Source organism: Echinops telfairi, unplaced genomic scaffold (genome assembly GCF_000313985.2).
Source record: "Echinops telfairi isolate 266 unplaced genomic scaffold, ASM31398v2 ScPeMD7_2291;HRSCAF=2852, whole genome shotgun sequence".
NCBI lineage: Eukaryota > Metazoa > Chordata > Mammalia > Afrosoricida > Tenrecidae > Echinops > Echinops telfairi.
The window spans coordinates 19,462,609-19,488,535 of record NW_022106189.1 but is presented as its reverse complement, the minus strand read 5'-3'; the positions used below and the strand labels follow the sequence as shown (position 1 = coordinate 19,488,535).

Sequence of the window (25,927 nt, the reverse complement as noted above, 5' to 3'; positions counted from 1 at the left end):
CACCATCTACCACTTGCTTTTGTCACAAACCAGTCTCAGAAGGCAGGGAAGAGTAGCCCAGAGGGCTGAGATCCAAGGGGGCAGGACTCGAGGCAGGGCCCTCGCCCCACACACAGGTGGCCTGGGTCCACCGGGAGTTTGGTGGCGGAGCTGCTGTGGCCAGACCCCAGGAAAGGCACCCCATGGCTCCCCAATGTCCCCACGGCCAGCACCCCTGGTCGGAGAGCCAGGTGAACATGACCACAGAAACAATGGGGGACTGAGAGCAGGGAGGGCCGCAGGTGGACATGGCCGACACCCACACGTCCAGGTAGGACCCTGAGACGGTGGTGCAGCAGAGGCAGGCGCTCAGGCCCGGGCCCTGGCACCAGCAGCCTCCCAGCCCAGCCCCTTTGACCATATTCTCTGAAGCCTGGGCAGTGGCCCAGGCCTGACGAGGAGGCGGTTGGGTCGAGGGCTTGGGTGGGGCAAGTGCCCCCGACCCCACCCTGTGGCAGCCCCTGAGCTCTCCCTGTGAATGCTAGGAGCAGCCTGCGAGGCCGAGGGACCCCTCAGTAGAGTCCGCAGCCCCGCAGGTTTTTGGCGATGATGACGTCGGTCACGGCGTCAAAGACAAACTGGATGTTATTGGTGTCTGTGGCGCAGGTGACGTGGGTGTAGACCTCCTTGTGGGCCGACTTGTTCTTGCTCTCGTACTGGGCCTGGATGTGAGCCACGGCTTCTGTGAAGGTACTGGGGCCTGTGGAGGAACCAGGGCAGCCATCAGGGCAGGGCTGGCCCCGCGGAACCCGTGACGTGCCACCAGGCGCTGGCAGCATGTGTGGTTCGAGGAGCCGGGGTGGGAAGAGGAAGCCAGCAGCACATCGAGGGGGGCAAGGGGAAACCCCTGTGAAAGGGCCGTTGGACCCCCCAGAGGGGTGGAGACCCACAGGTTGAGAACTGCTACTCTAGGAGGTACCACCTCTGGTGGGCTGGGGCTAGGCATGCCTGTCAGCAGGCTGAGTCAGCCTCCGTCCCCTCCCCCTTCTCCCCCTAGTCTCGAGCCCCACCGCCACTTGAGCTCACTGGCAGGCATGAGGGTGTGGCTCATGGCCGTGGTGGCTCATGGCCGTGCTGCCTCCCTCTGGGTTTGCCATAGTGCTGTGCTTCCTGGGGTGTCCAGGAACAAGCAGCTGGCATGGGGAGGAGCGGAAGGACAGGGTTCTCCGATTGACCAAGAAGCCTCTCAGCTTCCAGGCATCGGGGCCCAAGCACAGGCTGTGGAGAGTCTGAAGGCAGGGGCAGGGGCTAAGTTGGTGGACTTCCATGCTGGCTGAAGCCTGAGGGGGCCCACCTGGGGGAGAGGCCTGCCCTTGTGCGTCTGAGGAACCACAGCTCTTGCAGAGCCTGGCTGGACGGAGCATGTCCTTAGGCCTGGGGCCCGGGGATCTGTGGCCGAGCCGGTGTCGCAGCAGGGCTGCTGCCAGAGGCCTGAGCTGAACCCTCTGGGAGCTCCTACCTGTGTACTCCGGAAAGCAGAGGGTTAGCGGGGACTTCTGGATCTTCTCTTCGAAGATGTCCTTCTTGTTAAGGAACAGGATGATGGCCGTGTCCGTGAACCATTTGTTGTTGCAGATGCTGTCGAAGAGCTTCAGGGACTCATGCATGCGGTTCTGCAACAGAGCGGAGAGGTGCGTGAGGGCCGGCAGAGCCCTGGTCCCGACCCACCACAGGCAAGACACAAGGGATAAGCAGAGGGCAGGTCCACCCACGCGCTGACGCACCACGGGGAGACCAGGACGGACAGGGTGCAGCCCCTGCTTCATTCCACACGCAGGCAGGGGTAGGGGCTCTGGGGTCCGGGTAGGAGCTGCCCCTCTGGCCCAGAGAGCTGACCCTGGACAGGGGCAGTGAGGGGCTGGGGGTGTCCAGCCCCAGAGAGGACATGCACCATGCACACAGGGTGGGCTGAGACCACCACCCAGCACATCTATCCTGGACCCCGGGGCATGCAGACCTCCTTAGGACTCATGGGCTTTGCCCACCTGGCGGGGTCAGGAGGGGCACGCATTCAGCGGGGAAACATTAACTGAGGACAGAGGCCCTCGAGTTAATCTTGAGTTGGAAGCAGACACCCGGGGGGACAGCATTGGGGGGTGGTCTTGCTGTGGTTTGAGTGTGGTCGGCCGGCTGGGCTGGGGCTCTAGGCAAGCTGGTTGGGGGCTGCTTCTCAGGAGATGGGCCAGAGACCCAAAGGAAACAGCACAGCAGATGCAGACCGAGAGTGGGTGGGGTGGTGGGTGGGTGGGTGTAAGCACCCAGCAGAGAGCGAGAGGAAGGAGGACCAGAAATGGGTTCCTCTGTGGCCCTGGGCAGCCCCTGTGTGGGCTGGTGATGGGGGCGGGGCAGGCAAGCCTGGGCCATTGGCTGGTGAGGAGTGCAGGCAGTGGGGTGGTAGGGTGGCCGGGCCAGCTGTCACAGCAAAGTCACCCCGTGGTGCCCGAGGACCTGCTGCTTTCAACTCATAGCCGTGGTTTCCATGGGGGTGGGGGCGCTTCATACCTGCCGGGCTCGTAGGGTCTCTCAGAATCTGCTCAGGGTTTTGGCCTTGGTTTTAGGCCCTGCTGGTGGCGCTGGCGGAAGTGGTGGAGGAGAAGGTGTGGCAGGCTGAGGCCCAGGGCTGCTGGGAGGCACGGGCCCAAGGCTTGGGTGGTGCTGAGAGCAGGTGCGAGGACAGGTGAGGCCCTCGGAGTCCCGGGGCGGCAGACAGGGTGGCTGGCTGGGGCGGCCTAGTCTGAGGAGCGGCCAGCAGACATGCTCCTCTTGGGCAGCTCCCGCCACTTCTACTCTCCCCCTGGCTTGGGGGCTGACCGCCTTGGGCACTGAGGGCCAGGACAGACAGGGTCACCAGTGCCTGCCCTGGCCTCCCTGGGGCATGGTGGCAGAGTCCACAGCCTACAACTTGCCCCCGAGCCAGTACTGACTGAGTGGCCACGGTCTGAGTGCAGGCCCATGACAGGCAGGACTCATGCCACTGGCCCTGGCCCCAGGGAGTATGTCCCACTGTCACCATTTACCGAGCAGGGGGCAGGGCTCGCTGATGCCCATGCGCACATTAGACCCTGGACCAGGCCCACGGGAGCCCCAGCACTGCCCCGGGCCTCTCCCTTCTGCAGTAGCCTGGTAGGAGCTGCCCGGGGCTGCCACTGGGAGTGAAGCCACCGCCAGTCCCCAGAAGAGCTGCGGGGGTGCCCTGGGGGATGGAAGCATCCTGAACGAGCGTTTGTGCTGGTGGGAGAAAGGCACTGGGGGCAGGCACAGGATGAGGAGAGGAGGAGCAGACAGGTGAGGGAGAGGCGGGGCAGCAGTGGGTGGACTGATGCCTGGTGCCACACACAGTCCTGGGCCTGCTCATAGGTCACCCGCTGGAGCCCCTGCACCCCGCTGTGGCTCTGAGCCAGCTACGGCTCTCCCGGCCCCCAAGGCTTGGGGGCACCTCAACCGGCCGGCTCAGGAGCACTGCTGAGCGTGACAGCAGTACCTGGCTTCCCGCGCTCAGACCAGGGCCCAGGCCTCATGTCTGCCCCCCACGGAGCAGCAGAGGGTCTGGGGCCATTCCTATGGAATTTTCCGTGAGGTCAGCGGGCGTGGTTGAGCACGGCACAGGGTGGCAGCACCCACGGGGTCAGACACAGAGTCCAAAGACAGAGCTACCAGGCAGAGCCGTGTGCCCAGGCCCCTGGCACCTCCTCTGGGCAGCAAAGCTCGGAGGTAGGGTACCCAGGGGCTCCGAGACAGGAAGCTCCAGACGAGCTGGCCTGGGGTGGGGTCTCTCCTGCCTCTGCCAGACCACCCATCGGCCCAAGGCCCTAGGCACAGCGACCCGTGGCTCTCACTCCCCGACGGCGTTTTCATAGGGCGAGCACGCTCCCCACGCTTTACGACAGCCCAGGCTGGGGCGGCGCACACCCTCGGGGTAACCCGCTCCCAACAGGCACGTGGGCGCACCCCAAGGCCTGGCTAACCTGGCGGGCGACTGACACGAACACCACAGACGCAGCGCTTCGGGCCACATGCGGCTCCGAGAACTCCCGGGATTCTCCCATTGGCCAAGAGCCCCGCGAGGTAAGCACCGTCACGAAGCCCCATTTTACAGGTTGCACGAATGAGCTGGGGCGCAGCGCGGCACACAGATGATCCAGACAGCGCGCCCTTCCTGTGCCCCCAGCAGCCTGGCCTGGCCACACTCCCATTGCTCCCAGGCCTGCCTGGCCCTGCCCTGACCCGGTGGCTGCTGGGACGCTGCAGCTTGCTCACGGCTCCAAATCCAAACCTGGCAACGTTTGAGACCAGCCTGCCCGCGGCACCGGTGCCTTCTCGGCTAGGTCCTCACCAGGCCGCACTGAGCCAGGACGGTACTCGAGTGCACTGTGCAGAGCTGCCTGCCTGCGGGTGGGGGCGGCGGCCACTCACCGTGGTCTCGTCTTCGTGGAGCACCTGGTCGTAGCCGCTGAGCGCCACGCAGAAGATGATGGCGGTGACGTCCTCGAAGCAGTGGATCCACTTCTTGCGCTCAGACCGCTGGCCCCCGACGTCGAACAGCCTGCCAGGAGGCACAGGAATTGAGCTTCGGGGCGGTGACAGGGTCCAGGCCACAAGTCCTTCCCCTCCTTCCTCCTTTCTTCCTGCTCCATCCCTTACCCAGGTTGCACTAGGAAGGCAGGTGGGGGTGTGGCAGGGCCCCCAGGCCTTACTCCGAGCAGGACACAGCCTTCCTGCAGGGCCTGGGCTGGAGCTGGGATGGGGGTGCAAAACCCATGGCCTCCTCAGGCCTCTGTTTCCCCGCACGCCCCCTGCGAAGAGGCCAGCCGACCTCATCCCCTTCCACCTGTGGTCTCACAGATGCTGTCTGGGCTTGACCACACCCTTTCCCACAAAGAGGCCACCCTTCTCTTCCTCACAAGTGACCTGGGGACAAGCCTGCCCTTCCGGTCCCCCCACAGCCCCAGTGGGTGGAAACACACACAGACAGGCCACTGGCACTCTGGCAGGAGCTGAGGTGGAGGTTGTGGGGGGCATACCTGAAGTGGAGGTTCTTGAATGTGAAGTGGGTTTCTACAATGCCGGTGGTTTTGACCCTGGTTCGGAGGATGTCCTGCTCGGTGGGCTGGTAGTCCGCAGCCCCGATCCGATCCAGGCTGTCCAGGTAGCTGAGGGTGACAAGACACAAGGCCATGGCCCAAACACCTGGGGCTGGAATGGAGTGGACACCCCTGAGCTGTCCCGAACGCCCACAGGCTGTCAGGAGAATGGGCACGTGTGTCTTGGAAGAAGCACGAGAGGAGTACTCCTTAGAAGGGGGCCGGTCACGAGACTCTGCCTCGTAACCTGGGACATGCTATCAGGAGGGAACAATCCTTAGAGAAGAAACAGCCTATTTGGTAAAGTAGAGGGTCCGTGATAAAGAGAAAGACCCTCCACAGACAGATGCTCACTCGATGCGGCTCAAACCCAGGCGGCACCGTGGAGACTGAGCAGGCCCGGCCGCTTTTTGTTCCCTTGTCCGGAAGATCGCTCTGTGTCGGAACTGACTTGACAGCACCTACCACCGCCAAGATTTTATGCCCCCTGGTGATACAACTGTTACCATGGGTGCTCACCGAAAGACCAAAGATTTACGTCCACCCAGGGGCGCTTTAGGGGAGAAAGCCCTAGTGGACTGCTTCCGTAAAGATTAAACCCAACCCGCACACTCACTGACTCCTAAGGACCCTGCAGGACCGAGCACTGCCTCTGCGTTCCCGAGACTGTACTTTTTCTTTTTTTCTTCCTATGATGAAAGGGTTTATTAAGGAAGTTTACCAAGTTGTAATGCCAGTGGGAAGTGCTCAGGGTAGAGCTGTTTCTCAGGACTTGTTACAAAGTTGCCTGAAGGCAATCCGCTCCACTTCTGTGGGTCAGCCAGCCCTGCTTCTCCAATGGAGTGGCCCGCAGGCGCCCCCACTCTGCAAGCCAGCCTCCTGCAGGAAAGTGGGAAGCCTACCACCGTTCCACAATCTGGCTCACGGTTCTGCCGCTGCTCATCTGATGGCATGGTGGCTGAGACTGTCACTCTTCAGGGGAGTAGATAGCCCATCTTTCCCCTGCAGAGCAGCTGGTGGTTTAGATCTGCTGGCCTTGCAGTTAGAAGCCCAACTCAACCGCTCTGCTGCCAGGGCTCTGGAAAGATCACATTGCGAGAAAGCCCCAAGAGGAACTTCTACGTGGTCGAATTGGACACTCGGAGTCAAGAGGCAGCACAAAAGCAACTGCTTCCTGTGGTTTTAAGGAGCCCTGGCCCTGCTCTTGCTACCCATTGGGTCAGTGGTTCAAAGCTATCAGCCGCTGCTTGGGGGATAGATGAAGCCACCTGCTCTTGTCAACATTTACAGCCCTTGAGGTAGTTAGGTTATTGTGCCAACCCGGCCGATAAACATGGGGGGTTAATTGAAGGGCGGAGGGATAAATGGCTCATTGAGCCTCCCCTTTCTAGTTCCCGGGTCTCTTGCTTTGTGATGGTCAGACCAGGGTGCAGCTGCCTTAGCCAGTTCCTTGCTTGAACTGGCAAGGCTCACTTCCTGCAAGACATCCCCGAGGAGAAACCACATGGACCTACCCTGATGCAGCCCTGGGTGCTGGAGCAGCCGCATGGAGACCCCTGCCAGCGCTGAGATGCTTACAGGTTCACTGATTACGCTTTCCTCCTGCAGTCGGCATCATAGTGTGTGTGTTGTGAGATGGAGGAGGACTTTGTGGATTGGTGTTGGACATATGGGTTAATGTTAGACTTGTGGGCTTGGGCAGCACTGGGTTGGGATGTTTTCTTGTACACTTACCCTTTATATAAAACTCTCTCTTATACATGGGTTTCTGTGGATTTGTTTCTCGAATGTACCCAGACTAACACAGCCCTGGAAGTCCTAGTTAGGTCACCAGGAGTTGGCACTGACTCTATGGCAGTGGGTCTGGTGCTTCCGTTTGGCTAGGCAATGGCCAAGTGCATTTTAACCGCTATCCGAAAGGTTGACTCTTCAAACCCACCCAGTGCTCCCTGAGAGACAGACCTGGACTTCCACCAGGTCTATGGCCAAGAATCCCCGTGGGGCAGTTCTACTCTGTCGCTACAAGTGGGGATCAATCCCAAGAGGTCTTCAGAAGAATTAGCTGCTAACAAGAACGCAACACAGAAGACATTTCCTTCAGACTGCCCCCCCGTTTCCCGCCCTAAGTGCCCTGGCAGAGGACAATCTGGAAGGAAGAGAGAAGAGAGGCTGATGTCGCCCATGTACATTTTATGTGGCCCTTTTGTGACGGGTGGGTAAGAGAAAATAATCCCATAACTAGTTGAGCCCTGGCTGGGGAGAGGGGAGGGAAACATGAGCGTCCTGTGGCTGCGTGGTGAGTAAACACTATTAAAAGTCGGAGGGTCAAATTGTGCTGCAAGCCACTAGGACAGCTGTTCTCAACCTGTGGGTCGCGACCTTTTACAGGGGTTGCCCGATTCATCACAGTAGCAAAATGACAGTGATGAAGTAGCAACGGAAATAATGTTATGATTGGGGGGGTCACCACAACACAAGAAACTATATGAAAGGGTCGCTGCATTAGGTAGGTTGAGAACCACTGCACTAGGACAACAGGGTGGGCGTGGCTCATGTAGGAGTGGGGCGGGGCCAGAGAGGGGGCTGGACAGGAGACAGCTGACTTCACCTGATAGCCTTCTGTGTTATACATGGTTCTATAGTGGATTTGGGGTGGGGGGCAGTGTACACTCACCTGTAGTCTTATAGTCCTCTTGAAGGTGCTATTGGCAGGGGAAGGGTCCCCTCAGGGGGCAGGGAGGGAGAGGGGGAAGGAGGAGTCTCTGTTCAGTGTTCTCTGACCTGCTGGAGCCCCTCCTAGCTCTGAGGGCCCACCTACCTGCCATGTGCAGTGGTCCTGCGAGCCCCCCCACCCCCAGCCTTGGAGCAGGGAGAAGACTGTGCAGGGAGCATGGGTACTGGCCCACAGGTGTGTCTGGGGAACCAGGGAGCCACCACCAGCATCATGGAACTTAAATCCTTTGCCTCTGGACAGTCTAGGTGTGTGCGTGCCCTGGGCAGATGCCCATGGCCTTCAGTACTTGGTCCGTTTGTCCCAATGTCCACTGGACAGCCCTGCTTTGCTTTACCAATGAGTCGAACTTGCTCACGGAAGCGTGGCGACCCTGTGGTTTCTGAGGCAGTCAATCTTTACCAGGCGAACTGCCTCGTCTTTTCCCTGAGGAGCAGCTGGTGTGTTTGAACCGCTGACCTTGTAGTTAGCAGCCCAAGGTTTAGCACCCTCTCAGTCTCAGAACAACTGACATATGAGGCCAAATAAGTCTTTGTTGCGGGAAGTGGGGCGGGAGTGGGGCTGGCTGTCTACTGTAGGGTGCTTAGCTGTGTTCCTGGCCTCCACCCACTAGGGGTCAAGAACACCGCCCTCACAGTGAAATCAAAATGTCTGCAAGTGTTCCAAATGCCCGCCAGTGGGGATGGCTGGGTCAGAGCACTCACTGCCCAAGCACACGCCCCAGCATGGTGGGTTAGGGCCAGACCGGATGTCAGATCTCAAGAGCCTGGTGTGCTTCCAGCGCTGCTGCCAGAAGACATGTCCTGACTAACACGTACCAACCTAGGGGCCTGGGACCCCCCACCTCTAGGGTGTCAGGGCCCCAAACCAGCAAGGATGTCCACAGGGACACTGGAGTGTCCGAGCTGTGGCAGGCTGTCCTGTGACCTGATGTCCCACCACTGAAGGGCCCTGGTGGCCACGTTCTCTGCCATTCCCCAGCCTACTCCATTCCCTGCCCCTCCACGCTGCCGCCCACGGCTCCGCTCCCTCCATCCCTCCCTCTCCTTTGATCCTAACAGAATCAAAGGATACATTTGATTAGCTATATTGAGTAGAGTTATGAGCATATCCCTGTGAACTGCCGTGCTATTGGGCAGAGGGCATTGGGAAGTAGATGCTGGCAGGTGCAGTTAGATTAAAATTAAATGCCTTATCACTGACCTCCCTTTTGACCCACTTAAAATTGTTTTAGTTTTTAATACTTTAAATTTTCTTTTTGATTGAGGTTTTCCTTGGTTATTGTTAGTGTGTGAGTGTGTGTGTGCGTGTCTGTTTTGGGGTCTAGGAAACCCAGAGGCAGTAACTGGATGAATAGTTCCTTGGGGTACAGCAGGGGAGATTGGCAGGGGAACGGAGAGGTACTAACAATGAGTACAAGGAAGAAGAAAATGTTCAAAAATTGAGGTGCTGATTATACAACCCTTCTTAGGCGACTAAACTATCGAATTGTATATGTGGAGTGTGTGCCAATAACACGGTCAAAAACAGAGTCTATCCCTTGTTTAAAAGTTTAAAGAGGGAAGGATGTAAAGTTAATTGCCTCTAAATGAAAGAAAATGGCACTCTACTACATTTTCCCTCTAAACTGTAGTCCAAAGCAACATGCCACTACACAAAGACCTTCCTTCCGAAATGCCAGGCCCTGCGTAGGTCAAGGCCTGTGCCCTCTGGCTTCCTGGCTCTCCCCTGCCCTGAGGGCAGGCAGAGATGATGCTCCTCCTGACCTTCCCGCCACCGGCCACCCTGCAGGTGGGGCTTGGGCAAGTCCCGTGCCCGCGCCCCGCCCCTCCTGCAGGGGCACTCACTATTTGGCAGAGTCGTTGAGCTGATACTCCCGAGAGCGGTTGAAGCACTCCTGGATTCCTGAGTCGCCCCACAGTCGCATCATGGCGGACAGCAGCTCTGGGGAGAAGGGCTCAGTGTCTTCCATCCGACTCACCACGTCACACACCATTTTGGCATCGGCCTGCGAGGAGAGATTAGCAGCCTTTGAAACCTCACGGGTGCGGGAGATGTGGATGGCTGTGCCAGGGCTGAGGCTGGACCAGGGCCCGGTGGGGGTGGGGGTGGGGGAGCCGGCCCATGCGCCCCGGGACACTTGCCCCTCTGCTTCCCGGGTGGGTGGGGAGCACGAGGGCGGCCCTGCCCCATGGCCGCGCGCTTCCACCTGTTTTGTTAACTGTTGATTTTTGTGCTGCATTTTGTTTGGGGGAGAAAAGGATCTTTGAAATCGTGGCTCCGTTTGCAAATGTTCTGCACCGGCGTCCTTTGGAAGTACAGTAGCCCCTGGTTGCCCACGACAATGCAGGGAATGTTACAATTCAGCCAGCCCCAGGTGGCAGGCAAGGCCTTTGCACCCTTCAGTGTGGAACAAGCATTTGGGACATTGTGAGGATGACCACATGGGGCACAGGGCAGGAGAGGAGCGCATGGTGTGGGGGAAATGGCGCTGACAGACTTGTTCTGTTTGTAGAAAGCGCAGTCTGGGTCCGTCCGCCAGTGCGGTAAAGCAGCGTCCTGGGCAGAGCCCATGGCTGGCCAGCAGAGTGGGGCCAGGGGCGGAGACTGGGGGACAGGGAGGTGGCTGTCAGAGGCAGGAGAAAGGAGAGGCTGGCTTTCAAAAGAGTGCATTTGATGAAAATCTAGGATTTTCGACCCTTGCATAGCCCGAAGCTAAACCTTCATTTGCCAGACTTTTATTTATTAATCTGCTTTTGATGAGAGTTCCATGTTTTCCTGGGAGCAGGAGGCTCAGGGCTGACCCGAGGAGTGAAGGGTCGGGGGCAGCTCCTGGGCTCCGGCTCTCCTGCTCTGCCTCCTTCCTGCCCTCTGGCCCAGGCACCCTTGTGTAGGCACAGCTCCGGGGCTGCCAAACCAGCACTCCCTAGTGAACGTTCCCTCCAAACTAGGTCACTTGGGGTCATTATATCATCTGGTGTCAATTTGGGACTTGATAGGCTTCAGAGTGAAGGGGTGGAGTCTAGTCTGTCAGTGGGATCATAGCCAATGAGGCCTCTGTGTGGGCGTGGCCTCCTGAGAATGCTGGGAATTCCTGGATTTCCTCCTTGGAGGCAGGAGACAGACTCTACCTCTGCTCACTCCCTTGGAGACTCACTACTGACAGCACTCACTCTGGAGAGACGCTCTACTGACAAGACACATGGCACTACGCTGACAGACCCTGTGCCCTGGGAACTGGAGGAACCACATGGAGACCCCTGCCAGCGCTGAGATGCTTCTACTGCCACTGGATCCACAAGACTTGCCACCCACTGGCCTGTGATTGTCCTGCGTTCAACATCACTGTATTTTGAGTCTGAAGAGGACTTTACAGATTGGTATTGGACATATGGGCTAATATCGGACTTATGGGCTTGGACTGGACTGAGTTGGGATGCTTTCTTAATGTACAATTACCCTTTATATAAAACTCTCTCTTATACACATATGAGTTTCTATGGATTTGTTTCTCTTGTTTTCCCAGAGTAACTGAGATAGTTTATTGTGCCAGCCTGGCTGATAAACACAAGTGGGATTAACTGAAGGGCAGAGAGATAAATGGCTTGGTGAGCCTTGCCTTTCTTGTCTCTCGCTCTGTGATCATCGGACCAGTGTGCGGCTGCCTTGCTTGTTCTGTGCCTCAATTTAAAGGCTACACTGCCTGTGGGACGCCTAGCCTGTGGACTGTGTCGCTGTAAGTTGAGGTCCCTTTAAGACATCTCTGGAGCTGGGGACTGGCGGTTGGTGACCTGCCTTGTGATTGGCTGCTGTGCTGACATAGCCTAGCTCTCTCTACAGATAGAGGAAGATCTGGCAGCAGACTAGACTTGAAGGACTGCTAGTCTCTCAACTTTCTCTCACGGACGTGAGTTGCACTGAGCCATTTGTAGTGCTTTCTAATTTAACTGTTTATTTCTTGTATTATATATTTTTCTGTATATGATTTAACAGTTCATTTCTTGTTATATATCTAATTATCTTTATAAATAAATATATTATCAGCAAGTTGGTTTTATCTCTCTAGAGAACACTGTCTAGCACACTAACACACACTCAGAGACTTCAGTAAAGGCCATGTCACATCCAAACCGGGAATATACAGTCTGGGAGGGGTCACAGGGCCTCCCCACTGCCACCACCTTGCAGTTTACAAAAGGCTTTTGTGTACACACACACACACATTCCAACCTCCCTTTGTGCACACCCTCTGTCCTGCACTTGGGCAGTCCCCCCCACAAGCAGCAAAACAGCTTCCTCATCTGTTCCCTTGACTTTGAATGTGGCCACGTGACTGGCCCACTGGATGAAGTGAGGGGCACTGGCTAGTGCCGGCTCTGCCCAGGTTCCCAGTCACCTCAAGGAGAGGACTGGGGACACAGTGCCAAGCATCACCGGACCCCCACCCCCACCCCCCAGGCATATGAGCCCTCGGTGTTGGAAGCCGCTGAGTTTGGGGATGTGTGTCCTACAGCAGTGCTGGGGCTGCAGCTAACTTTCCACACTGTTGCTGGGTATTCCTGATTCCCCCTGCAAGACAGGCTGAAATGCCCTTCCCAGCAAGGTTCCATTTTACAGTGAGAAAAGTGAGGGGCAGAGAGGCGGGCACTCATTAAGGTCACAGGTCACAGATGGGAGTCCTCTGAGCTGTCTGTAGAGGCGCCTGCCGCCTCCTGCCCTGGCTGTGGCTGTACGTGTTGGGGGTTCATGTCCCAGGGTGGACAGGAGTCAGGGCACACACACACTGGGATCGTTGCTGTTGGGGCTGGGTCTGAACTAGGCGGCCCCCGTTTGGACTAAGCTGAAGCAGGTCCGGGCCCTGCACGTGCTTCCCTGCAGGTCCCAAAGGTCAGCAGCAGCCTAACGGGTGAAACCTGACGTTCCAGGTTCAAAGAGAGCCTCCAGGAGTCCACAAGCAATTCTCCCAGTTTCCAGACCCCATATGCTCATTGCCATACATTCCTCACCACCCCTTTAAAAACCCTCTCCCCCAGCTGCTGAGCACCACTTCCCTGACCTGTGGGCCTAGGTCACTGAACCTCGTCCGGAGCTCCCCTCACCCCTAATAAAGCTACTTCTGCTTCTGCTCTCCCTTGTCCTGTCAGTATGTCCGTCTTCCTCCCTGTCCCTCAGTTCCGCCTTTACAGTTGCCCTCAGGAGAGCCATCTCTGAGAGGCCCCCTGGGACTCCGCCTGCCCGCCCGTCAGCACACGACACTAGTTGCCCTCCCTGCTCAGTGCTTCCCAGCGTGGCCTCTGCCCGCGCCTGGTGTCAGGGTCTCAAACCCAAACCAGCCTCCCTGCCATTGGGAAGTTTCCGGCTCCACGGGGCAGAACTGCCTCTGGGCTTCTGAGACTCGGTCTTCATGGGAGTAGAGGCCTCCTCAGGGGATGGCTGGGGGCTTTGAACTGCTGACCGTGGGCCCCATAGCTTAACGTGTTACCCACTACACCACCAAGGTCCGCTTCTGGAGGGACACAAACCAGGACAGGTCCACGGACAGTTTGGCTCAAAGTCACTCGGCGGCACAGCACGAGAAATGCCTGGTTAGCTCTGCGGTCATGACTAGTCAAGAAAGCCCTGTGGGACACACAGCCCTTCTCTGTAACGGGCTGCCGTGTGTGCGGACTGACTGACACACGGCTGGGTGCCTTGGGGGCAGGCATGCTCACCACTGTCCCAGCCATGCTGGGGCGGGCGTTTTGGGGGCCAGGAGCGGGCCAGCTCTTCGAACATTTTGGCGCTCATTTTGGTGCACATCTGCGCCCCGCCCACCCCCATCCCTGCTGTGCGTCAGCATCCCAGGGGGCTATGGTCCCAAGATCCACTGTCTGCCAGGGAAGGGAGGGTGGGTGGGGTTTGGGGCTGGGGTTGGGGTGGGACAGAGGAGAGGCAGGTCTGGGAGGCCAAGGTAGGTGGAGGTTCCTGCTTGGTCCCAGCCCACTGACTATGTCTCTGCTGGGCCCAACTGCAGCCTGACCTCACCACCCTCTAGAAAGGGTGTGTTTTTCTCTCCTGGGCTTAATAATTAGCGGTGACCGATTACTCCATCCCAAGCCCTCTGGCCAGCCCCCTCCCTCTCTCATTAAACACATGGCAGATGGCCCCGCCCCGCTCCTGGCTCAGGAAGTGGTGGGCAGGGGTAGGGGGTTAGAACAAAGGAGACCTGAACAGCACCTGGAAGGTTGGGGCTGACAAAAGATTTTGGACAAAAGGTGTGTGAGGAGACTCTTCCAGAATCCAGCTGTCCGGCTAAGCCGCTATTTTCCCATCAGAAGCTGTCTGCTGCAGAAGGTGGAGGGGCAGGTGCTGGTGCTGTGTCCCCTCCCCGCTGCCTGCCCTGGAGGGAGCTACCCACTGGCCTGGGGCTGGGAGACCAGGCTCCCAGTGCCAGTCCAGATCCAGTTTCCTGGGGGCAGCTTCTACCTACCCCCCAGCCCACACCGAGTGGAGTGCAACCCCCCAAGTGCAGGGCTCTGTCTCTGGAGGGGAGCCACACACTGGGGGCAGCAGTGGGCCGGGAGGGCAGGGCCAGCCTCAGGGAGACGATGACATGGTCATGTGTGGCCCATGTTTAGGGGAAGGATGTACAAGATGGCTTCCCAAGGATCCCCAGGGACAGTCTCCCCTGGGTTTATCACAGCAGGTGCCCTGCTGGCAGTCTCCCCAACTCAGAAGAGGCTCAGCCATCAGCCCTACTGTTGCCTCCCATCTCCTCACGCACCCTGAGCTCCAGCCCATGGCTCCGTATGTGGCAAGTTCTGCCCACTGATGTATAGGAGGTCTTCAGGAGGAGCCCCCGTGGCGTAGTGGTTATGCATGCGTTGGACTGCCAATTACAAGGTCAGCAGTTCGAAACCACCAGACACTTCCTTGGAGAAATACGGGGATTCTACTTCCAGAAAGAGTTTCAGTCTTGCGCCCCATCGGACTGGACTGGACTGGAAAACACTTCCACAGGTTAGCAAACAGACCTAGAACTATTCATAGGCTTTTATTCTTTTGTCGTTGTTGTTTTGTTTTACTCTGTTTTGTTTTTGTACTTATTATCATCTCTGCATGTCTATCTAGATAAGGGGTAAACAATCCGGAGGAGAAAATAACAGGGCCGACAGTTCTGGGGCACACTGGAGAGGGGGAGGCAGGGGAAAGGGAGGGGGTGCCAACAAACCTAGTGACAAGGGAACAACAAGTGACCTAGACTCAATGGAGAAGAGGGCATAGGATGTCTGGAAGGGCTTGATCAAGGGCAATGTAACCGAGAGGAATTAAAGAAACCTGAACGAAGGCTGAACATGACAGTGAGACAAGAGGAAAGTAAAAGGAACTAGGAGGCAAAGGACATTTATAGAGGTCTAAATACAGGCATGTACATTTATAAATATATATATAAAGAGAGGAAAATAGATCTATCTACTTATATTTATATGTTAAGTATTAAGGCAGTAGACGGACATCATGCCTCCACTCAAGTACGCCCTCAATACAAGAACACTTTGTTCTAATAACCCGGCATTCCGTGATGCTCTCCTTCCCTTATAAGATTGATGAAGACAAAATGGGTGCATAAGCAAATGTGAAGAAAGCTGATGGTGCCCGGCTATCAAAAGATAGCATCTGGGGTCTTAAAGGCTTGAAGGTAAACAAGCGGCCATCTAGCTGAGAAGCAACAAAGTCCACATGGGAGAAGCACACCAGCTTGTGTGATCATGAGGTGTCGATGGGATCAGGTATCAGGCACCAAAACCCAGAACAAAAAATCCTATCAATGTGAATGAGGGGGAGTGTGGAGTGGAGACCCAAAGCCCATCTGTAGACCATTGGACATCCCCTTACAGAAGGGTCACAAGGAAGAGACAAGCCAGTCAGGGTGCAGTATAGCACCGATGAAACACACAACTTTCCTCTAGTTCTTTAATGCTTCCTCCTCCCCACTATCATAATCCCAGTTCTACCTTATAAATCCAGGAGGTAAGGGGAAGGTAGGGATAGAAAAGGGGAACCGATCACAATGATCTACATATAACCCCCTCCCAGGGGGACAGAGAACAGAAAAATGGGTTAAGGGAGACACGGTACAGTGTAAGACATGAAAAAATAATAATTTATAAATTATCAAGGGTTCATGAGGGAGGGAGTGAAGGAAAAAAAATGAGCTGATACCAAGGGCTCAAATAGAAAAGTGTTTTGAAAATAATGATGGCAAGAAATGTACAAATGTGCGTGACACAATGGATGGGCGTATGGATTGATAATGATTAAAAAATAATGATTAAAATAATGATTAAAAAACAAAAGAATAATCATAAAAAAAAAAGAGTTACAGTCTTGGAAACTCACAGGGGTGGGGTCAGGTGGGGTCTCACAGAGGACTCTGCACACAGCGGTGCTCAGTATTGTTTGTGGGACCAATGGGTTCCTGGACATCAAGCAAGACCCTCCTTTCTTACCCTCCCTGTCCCTACCTCCCCTCCTGTGAATTGCACCCTGCATAGACGATGTTGCGAAGACCCTTGGAGGTGGATCTGGCTCCTAGTGACACGTGCCCAACAGGGGGAAAAACCCCCTTAGCCCGCGCCAATCCCTGCTATGTCTGAGCCCACGCTGCAGGCGCTGTGTCTGCCAGGCCTTCCCCATACCATGACCGATGTGCCATGGGTCTCGCCATCTTTGCTTGCAAGGAGCATTCTGGTTGTACTTCCAGGTTTGCTGGTTCTTCTGGCAGTCCGTGGCAGTCTCGGTACCTTCCGTCTTCGTCAGCCACATCATTCAAAGGCATCAATTCTTTTTCAAGTTTGCTCCGTCTTTGTCTAGCTTCCACACAAGTGGTCGGCTGAGGACACCATGGCTTAGACCAGGCACCCCATCACTCTCCAGGTGACGCCGGGATCAGGTGGCTCCACGCAGTGTGCCGTCGGGCTCCGTGCTTGGTGTATCCAGGGGCGTTGACTGTGGATTTCATTCAGTGAGACCCCCTGACCACGCCCATCTCTCTGTGCACCACGATATCGTCTGTGGGTGCAGTGTGGAGATGCTGGGGTTTTTTTACACCGAGTTGTAATCCATACTGAAGGCTGGAGGCTTGGAGGTTCACCAGCAAGTGCGTCAAGCCCTCTTTACTTTCTGCAAGTGAGCTTGTGAGTCCTGGTGGCACAATGGTTAAGCACTCAGATGCTAACCGAGAGTGGTGGGGCAAAGCCACCCGCTGCCCTGCGGGAGGGAGCACTGACCATCTGCCCCTGTGAAGGTTTGGTGTGGCAGTTGTATGCCACCACCGCCAAGCTGACATGGACTCAGACTGACCCTCTAGGACAGAGCAGACCTGTCCAGCTCCACCCCACCCCCACATCCAGGCTCCTAAGCTGTCGTTGTCATAGGAACAGCCTGCGGGCTTTCTCTGTGGAGCCCCTGGGGGGTGGAGCCCCTGGGGAGTCTGGTTAGTAGCTGAGCTTTACCACTGGGTCCCCAGGACATTCTCTCTGTGTACACGCACACACATCTAAGTATAGGGGGCTCTCTCTATGTACACACAGACACATCTAAGTATAGGGGGCTCTCTCTATGTACACACAGACACATCTAAGTATAGGGGGCTCTCTCTGTATACACACACACACACATCTAAGTATAGGGGGCTCTCTGTGTACACACACACATTTAAATATTTAGGATCTTGCTTAACAGATGGGGAAACTGAGGCTCGGAGGGGAAGGAACTCACTTATTCTAGATCATGCCGTGGGAAGAGCAGGTGCTAAGTAAACCTCCTCTCCGGTGCTATCTGCACAGGCCCGAGTGTGCATCTCAGAGGAGAGCGATCTGGTACCCAGCTCCCAGCTCCAGGGAGGGAAACGCGGGAGGCGGCAAGGGGAAGGCTTGAGGAGGAAGGAGGGGTCTTGCCAGCGTGCCCTGGAGGACCGTGGAAGGGGCCAAGCCTGGGTCAGCCCAGTGGGTGCCAAGTTTGACAAGCAATTAACAGAGCGGGAGATGGGCTTCTCCTTCAAGGCCCTGGGGGTGGGCTCACTCTGGGCCTCACCTTCCTGCCAGGGCTTTCCTGGGCACAGTGGGAGGCAGCATTTCCCAGCAATGTCCCCTCTGCTGCTGCCCCTCACGCTGGTCAGGCAAGACGAGGGACTAGACTCTGTGTTGATATGGCCACCCCCTTCCTGTCAGCCTGGGTGACTCAGGGAGGGCTGGCTCTCTCCCATGGTTCCGGGCTTAGCCAATAACCTGCTCTGGTCTCAGTGAATCGTTTAGAGTGGACCAATGTACCACATTAGACTAACAATGCTTATAGGGACTATTAGGACATTGTGCTTGGTCAAGTGGAGGGGCAGAGAAAGAGGGAGACCCTGGGCGAGATGGGGTGACACAGCGGCTGCCACCTAACTGGGAGGGTGGGACGGGGCAAGACCGGGCAGGGCTTCCTTCTGCTGGACAGGGGTCACCACGAGAGACAACTAACATCATTAGAGAAAGAGCCCTGCTTGGCTGCAAGGTGGGCGGGTCCAACCCTCAGCCCTTCCGTGGGAGCCAGGCGAGGCTGCCTGCTTCTGCAAAGACTCCCAGCCTGGGAAACACAGTGCTTTGGAAAGGACTTAATGACAGGCTCTCAAAGAGAGGGTCTGCCTGCTGTGAAGCCCATCCTGACCAGAGCAGAAGCAAGAAAGGGGGCATGGGAAGTCATGTCACCCCATGTGGGTGCCTGCGTCCACTGTGCCCGCAGCCTCTGACCCGAGGGCTTCCCAGGTCCCTGAGCCAGCCATGCTCCTGGCTGTTTCTCAGTCCAGTGAGGACTGTTTTTGTGTGGTTGGTGTATGTTTGCTTCAAATGGTCTTGACTAGCCTGGTCTGCCACCGCCAGCCAGGCACTCAGCGCTGCCCCCACCCCTCCATGCCCCTGCTGGAGAGCTGTCTGGGGCACACCCTGGTGCAGGGCCCACAGGCTGGACCCTGGGGGTGGTGTGGGGCGCTCCCACAGGCTGGGCCCCGCCCTGTCAGGGCACCCTGCCTTCTGTGGAGCTGATGGACACCTGTGGGGCCCTTGCTCCTAAACACGGCAGCGCCCCGCTCTTCTCCCACCCGGGCCACCCACATATATGGACAAGGCCCTCGGAGGTCATGCCACTTCCACAGAAGGTCACTGGAGGGAGCCATCGGCGGGGGAGGCAAGTGGAGCCTCTGACCTGGCCAGGGGCCGTGACCCTGAGCTTCAGAGGCCAGGTTGCCAGAGGAGGAGCTGGGTGAGGGCAGCAGACTGCCCCCCCAGAGTGGGAGGTGCGGTGTGGTGGTGGGGGTGGCTATGAAGGGAGCCAGCAGTATACGGAGGCCCCTTCTAGTGAAACACAGGCTAGCAGCCTCCTGCCCGGGGTGGGAGGGGTGGGGATGGGGGTCATGCTGCCAGACCCTGCTCATCAACAACTCAGACTGCCTGGCAAGGTACCATTCTGTCTGCCCCCTACCTCTGTGCTAATTCTCCTGCCCTAGCATGTCCTTCTCATGTGGCCAGGCCACACGTGCTTGTGTGTGTGTGTATGTGTGTGTGTGGTGACCAAGGGAAGCTGCCACCAGTCCCCCCAGCTGTGAGGAGCGCACCCCACACCCTGCCCATTCACACAGGCACGCGGCCTTCAAGGCCTTCCGTTCTCTCCAGGGCAGCGGAGAAGTCCCATGAAAACATCAATGGCAGAGACCAGGAGCCGAGTGTCCCTCTCCCGAGGCAGGGAGGTCTGGGATGTGGTGGGGAGTGGGTGGGACTAAGCGAGAACTGTGGCCCTGCTGTCGTGACCTCAGACAGACCACAGCCCCTCTGACCTGCCTGCTCTCCATTCCGTCTCCGCCTCGCGGGGCTTTACCACACGAGAGCGCGCCTTGCAAGTGCGAGCTATTCTAAGAGAAGATGATGATGCGCTTCAGACCCAAACAGCAAACTGACATAAAATGAGCCTGCTCTGGGCAAGGTTTTCAGGCGCGCATGATAATCATGATAACAATAATCATAGTAATTATAATAATAACCCCTTCCATTTGCAGAGCTGCTCTGGATCTTGCAGATTTTCTTTTCCTCTAATCTTTTAGGACAAGTGTGAGTGTGCATGTGCACACACACACACACACACACACACACACACACACACACACACACACACACACACCTCAATCTTCTAAATTACTGCAGGGAAAGCCTCCATTCAGCCCGCCCCACCCTGTGGACTGCAATTACCCCTCAAACCACCAGAGGGCAGGAGCACACAGGCTACGGGACAAGGAGCTGCCCAGCATAAGAGGACGGGCAGGGCAGGGCAAGGCAGGGCAGGGCAGGGCTCAGGCCAGGGGCAGCCATTACCTTCTTGAGCTGTGGATCCTGCCCCTAGGCAGGGGGTGGGGGTGGGGTGGGGGCAAGGGCAGGGAGCAGCGGCCACTAGAGGCTCAGCCTCAGTAGCATAGGGTACATCATGGCAGGGGAGGCACATGGGGCACTTCGTCCGTGGGACCCCATCCCATCCCCAGTCCTGTAACATCTGAGGAAATGCCGCCAGTCCCCTCCCCCCATGTCTGGGCTCCTCAGTGGAGGTGGCACTAGTAGTTTTAGAAGTTTCAGAGCAAAAAAAAAAAAAGTTTGGGAGCATGTCTTTGGCAGTGGGGGCCACAAGGGCACTGCAAATGCTCAGTGGCATGAGCCAGACAGCTCAGAGCTCTTCTTACTTGGGCTTACTTCTACCATGACCTCTTCCAAACCTACCCAGCCATGATGCAGTCATAGCCCATCTGTCCATCCCCGCATCCACCCACCCACCCATTCCTGCCCTACCCACCTAGAACACCTCCACTCCATCCTTCCACTCCCTCTCCCTTCATTACGCATTTGTCCAACCGACCTCTCACCCCGACTTGATCTCTCGGCCACTCACCCACCTTCTGTCCACTCCTCTAAGGTCCAGGGAAGGACCATGTAACAGACAAGATGTGGGGCGTGGCCTTCAGGACTTTCAGATACGGCGTCAAGGGGCCACACAGCCTGAAGTTTCCCAGCCCGTTAGCTGGTACCTGGAATAAATACCCTGGTCTCCCTTTGATATCCCTCCCCTGTCCCATGATCCCATCTGTGGGGACCTCGCTAATGAAGGCCTTCCAGATTTCTCGAGCTGGGCTCAGAAGGCGGTCCCCACTTTCTGGATTCATCTACGCCCCTTTGAGAACCACTTCTGTCTGAGGCCCAGGCTTGGGTTTCTGATCCAGGCTGCCTGAAAGGTGATATGCGTTCAGCCTCAGAACCTTGGATGGTCTGACTGTTTACCTGAAATACACCCGTGGCCATTGAGCTGACTGGGGGCAGGCGGTGGGCAAAGTATGTCCCATTTTCAAGGGCTGATCTTTTGGAAGCAGATTGCCAGCCCTTTCTTCTGGGGTCTGTGCGGTATATCTGGGTGGACTTAAACCGCTGACCTTGCTGTGAGCAGCTGAGCACGTCAACGGTTTGCACTCAGAAGCAGCTCCCCCCACCCTCCGAGAACTGGGTGCTGGGTGGGGGTGGGGGGTTGACGATGGTCCCATCACTGGTTTTGGCATTGAACCTGCAAACTCCCCCCTGAAACCACCTGGCAACCCTTACAGCTGGGGTTGCTGCCCATCTTTGAGGGCCCTGTCCAAGTGGGTAGGAGGCCCAGCCACTGCCCCCTCCCTGCAGGCTGACTGTGGTAAGCCCGGGGCTGGCACTGTGCTGGGCCCGCCAGGAGGCTCTGGGCCCTGGCCAGCCCAAGCTGTGGTCCAGTGAGGGCATTGATCAAACCCCAGGAGTCAGGCAAGGCTGCTCCAAAGATGTCGCCGCTGGCCCAGGCCTAGGTCTCAGGGGAAACACGGATGGGGGTGCGAGGGGGCAAGTCTGGGAGATGGGGCTGAGTAGAGGGCAGTGAAGACCGATGGGCGCTGAGCTTGCCGGACTCGCTAGAAGGGAATTAAAGGGGCATGAGCAGAGGCCCCAGCAAAGCCAGAGCCCTGCCAGGAAGCAGGGGCCTGGAGGTGCCAGGGGTCAGGAAAGGGCTTTCACAGGCGTCACGATGTCCACCGAGCTCTGAAATAAGGCACTAGGGCTGCCACACCACCACACCCAGTGGTGCTCATGCAAATTGTCCCTCAGCTGGGCTGCTGCCCTGGGTGGCCACAGCTTGCGGCCTGGGGGAGTGGGGCTCAGGGGACCGGCCGCCTTGTGTGCCATCGGGGGTAGGTTGGGCTGTGAGACTCTTCCCCAGGGGACCCGGAAAAGTCACTGTTCCCCAGGGAACCACCAAAGGACAGGGCCAGGTGTTCTCCAAGCTTTCAGGGCCTTCAGCTCCCCACCCCACCCCAACTCTGCCATTCTTGGGCCAACTTGCTTGGGATCTGATCATCGATACGCCTCCTAAGGCCACCCTAGGAGCACCTGGGGCCCAAACGGTTACCTGCTGGCAGAGAGGGTGCCAGTTCCGGCCCCCAGAGTGGCCTCAAAGGACAGGCCTGGCCATCCATGAAAACCCTAGGGGGCCACTCTGGTCTGCCCACGGGGTTGCCCGGCATAGAATCGAATCAACGATGAACAACAGTGGCCCTAGAAGGGGGGAGCAGGGCAGGGCTCGGGAGCCCTGGAAGGGGTGACAGTGTCAGGGCCAAGTGGGTGTTCTGGAAGGGAGGTGCCATGCAGGGACCAGGTTGGGGGCCCTGGGAGGGGGGTATGAGGTCCAAGCACAGCTCCCACCCTCCCATGTACAGGAAGGACAGTGGGGTGTTCCTATGTGGCCCCTATCCCCACAGCAGGCCCACACCTGCCGGTCAGCACCATCTGGGTGCCCCTTTTTGGCAGGGGCTCTGTGGGCAGCCCTGCCCAGCCACAAGGACACATTTAGGTGAAGGGGCCGAAATACCGTTCCCGACCCTGATGCCTTTGCCTCCCTGAGCAAGACGGGAGAAAATAACTCAAACCGGCTAGACTGGCTCTCTCTGAGATGGAGCCGGGCAGCAGGGCGCCACCCACCCAGAGCCCAGTTCAAGGGACAGTCACGTGGCCACGGCCAACCTCACCTCTTGTTTCCTCAAGCTCTGGGAGGTATTGACAACACAATGACAAAAACAAACAAACAAACCACAATGACACCAGACACATGGGGCAGGGGTCCCGAGGGTGACCAGTTCACTGTGCCCCCAGGCCCACCCACCCCACCAAGCCACAGACCCACCTTCTGTCTACCTGCCCTTCCCTGGGATGTCAGCTCGGTGCATGTACCGCTCAGGGGGCCAGACTCGGCTGCTCAAAAGAAGGTTTTTGCCTGTCCCCAGGGTCTCGGGGATGTGGCGGGGGAGGGCATCAGGTGTCAGAAGACTTGGCTTTAGTCCATGCACTGCCCCCTGGGCAGGTCTCAGCTCCTCTTGGAGTCCCAGTGTCCCAGAGGCACCAAGGAGGGTTGGGGCTGCCTCAGTGGTTCCCAAAGGGCGGGGCAGGGACCCAGGCAGGACTGAGATGTTCATGCAGTGGGCCAGAGCTCCCACAGCGTCCCCCAAGTGCAATGCCCAGAGAGTGCTGGGTGGGGGTGGGGGTGTCTAGTCTGTTCCGCCCCGGCGCTGCCCTGAGTTCGTCTACTCAACAGCACCTCCCAACCACAAGGGAAGCTGGCCTCGCCCTTCTCACCGTGATCACAGCCCCAAACCACGAGGGTGCCGTATGGTGGACCCCGGGGCAGGAGTCAGGTCCAGAGCACCACGCTGGACCAGCTGCTTGCTGTCTCTACCACCAGGCGTACAGGACCACCCTGGCTGCTTGTGCTTCCTTGTGACTCCAGGGAGCCGTGTAAACGAGGAATCGTATTGACCCCTGACCGCGGACACGTCTTTTCAACACCGCGTGAGATGAAGTGGCTGCTACGGGTCAGCATGGACTGGACGGCAGTGAGCGTATGAGCTTTGTCTGCGACGGCGCCGGGGGTGGGGGTCGGGGGCCTGGTGGCTGGGCATCCGGCTGCTAACGGCAAGGTCCGCGGTTGGAGACCACCAGCCGAGCCTCAGGAGAAAACGGGGCTCTCTATTCCCATTACGAGTTAGTCTCCAGAGCCCACAGGGCGGTTCCACCCTGTCCTAATGGGTCTCGCGGCGTCGGCCTGGGCTCATGCAGGAGGCTGGCTGGCTATAACTGCACGGCTGAGCCGGCCGCTGCGCTAGTCCCCTCGGTCCCCGGCACCGTGTTCACGTCAGGGGTGAGTACAGACAGACAGATGTGGGGGTTCTGGCCAGAGTTCCCATGAGCTTCAGGGAAAACGCCTGCCGTGATTCGTGACCCAAACAATAGAACCCCAGCTTTTGGGTGGCCATGCCAACCTTGAAGGGCTAGTCTACACCACCCCAAACGGGGCAGCTTCCCAGGCCCCACAGACTTTCCCAACCCCGTCAGTGCTGATGGGGAGCAGAGGGGCACCGGGCGCCGCTCTGTCAGCCTCTGAGAGATCTGGGCAGCTCCGAGAACAAAGTCAGTTTTCTACTGGGCTGGCACTCATTTCCCAAAAGAGCAGGTCTGAAGCCCCAACCTCACGGGGGAGCCAAAAATCCATGGGGTCCCGGTCAGGCAGGCCGGGGTCCTTGGACGGCCGGGGTCTCAGCCTCCACGTGGCGACTGCCCTTAAGGAAAGTCTCCACTTGTGGTGACGCCCAAAGACGTTGTTTCCAAAAAGGCCAGCGCGTTAACTCCTCCTTTCTCCAAGAGCATGTTTGTGGGAGGCCACATTTTAACCGGTGTTCCTTGACTCGAGCACACCTCGCAGGGGGGCTCAAGAATCCACGCAGGGAGACCTGACCACACAGGGTCTCGGACTCCGGCGGCCACGGAAAACACACCCCAGGGCCACCCTTCTGATGGAAACATTCCAGAAAGCAGTTATGTTGCACAACCAGGTTACTTATATGAATTTTAAAATTACGGTTTTCTTGGTGTTGGGCTCTAGTACAATAAACATGGATAACCACAGCTCAGGCAAAAAAGGGGATTATTATTATTTTTTCCAAGGGCCTTCGATAATTTTCAAGAGCGTTAGGAATCCTGGGACCAAACAGTTGGAGAATCCCCGGGCTGGATCTTTCCTTGACATCACCCCCGCTCAACCCTCCATAACCTCTGTCCAGATCCTGCACGGTGAGGGCCAGGCCTTTCTATTTTCTTCCACTTAATGTTCTCAGATGCACTTCCTTACTGGGAAGTGGAAGTCCTGGATGAAGGGTATTACCTAGAAGACCCCTGGAAGCATACTTGCAGTGGAGTCCACACCACGGCCAATGTCAGTGCATCCTGCTGAGGATACAGCTCTCCGCCTGAGCCCCTTCTCCCTGCGCACCAGCTCTCACCTGACCGAGTGAGACCCTGGGGTACTGCACAGATGGTCTCTCAGGGCAACACAAGGCCCTGCGGTGCTGGGGTCACGGACAACACACCCTGCGACCAGTCTGTCACAGACCTTTTGCGTGCCCTGAGAGGTAGGACTTTAAGCCCTAGCCCCAAACCCCGACGATGAACATTTGACCCTGGCCACGCAGGGCTGCCTTCATCTGGTCTAATCATCCCCCCCCTCCGAGGGGATAGCAGGCTAGTGAAGGGGATGGGGCTGGTCCGAGGTCACCCATCGGGTCTGGGCAGAGCGGGGCCCAGAGCCCTAGGCTTCTGGCTGCCCCTAAGGGGCCACACAACCCCTGGTGAACCCACCAGCCGCTCAGGCTTGAGGGCGGGGCCAGCCTGTCTTGCTGTGGGTTTAGGTGCTCCCAGAGGGCTGGCTGGTGGCCACGTGGGAACCCAGCACTCACGTGTTTACATGAAGCAGGCAGATGGCGACAGGTGTGAAAAACAAGGGTGACAAATACTCCATCAACCAAAACACCAGCGGGCAGGGGAGCGCGAGGCAAAGTGGTGCCTGTGGCTACACACCAGCTGGGCCAGGCAGAGAGGTCCTGGTGGATCCTCCCCTGTGCAGCCAGGCCTTGATGCCAGCCCCGACTCCTGGCACATGGCCAGGAGAGGCACACGGGGGCGCG

General features: G+C 57.6%; 1 protein-coding gene and 1 long non-coding RNA gene across 3 annotated transcripts in view; one reads left to right on the top strand and one right to left on the bottom strand.

The window, feature by feature from the left end:
• LOC123522117 overlaps positions 1 to 2,257 on the top strand; it is a 5,652-nt gene extending 3,395 nt beyond the window's left edge. The window contains exon 3 of the long non-coding RNA XR_006680419.1: positions 1,615 to 2,257. This is a non-coding gene — a long non-coding RNA (uncharacterized LOC123522117). The remainder of the gene's footprint in view (positions 1 to 1,614) is intronic.
• The window catches only part of GNAO1 (G protein subunit alpha o1), a 180,758-nt gene that overhangs the window by 10,403 nt on the left and 144,428 nt on the right, over positions 1 to 25,927 (bottom strand). The window contains exons 3-7 of one of the 2 annotated variants that reach the window (XM_045293943.1): positions 9,699 to 9,859; positions 5,061 to 5,189; positions 4,453 to 4,582; positions 1,499 to 1,652; positions 13 to 739 (exon numbers count right to left, since the gene is read on the bottom strand). In XM_045293943.1, coding sequence (XP_045149878.1) covers positions 552 to 739; positions 1,499 to 1,652; positions 4,453 to 4,582; positions 5,061 to 5,189; positions 9,699 to 9,859 — 762 coding nt within the window. In that variant the 3' untranslated portion in view covers positions 13 to 551. Of the gene's footprint in view, positions 1 to 12; positions 740 to 1,498; positions 1,653 to 4,452; positions 4,583 to 5,060; positions 5,190 to 9,698; positions 9,860 to 25,927 lie in introns of those variants that run through there. The other variant, XM_045293942.1, reaches the window with a different exon arrangement.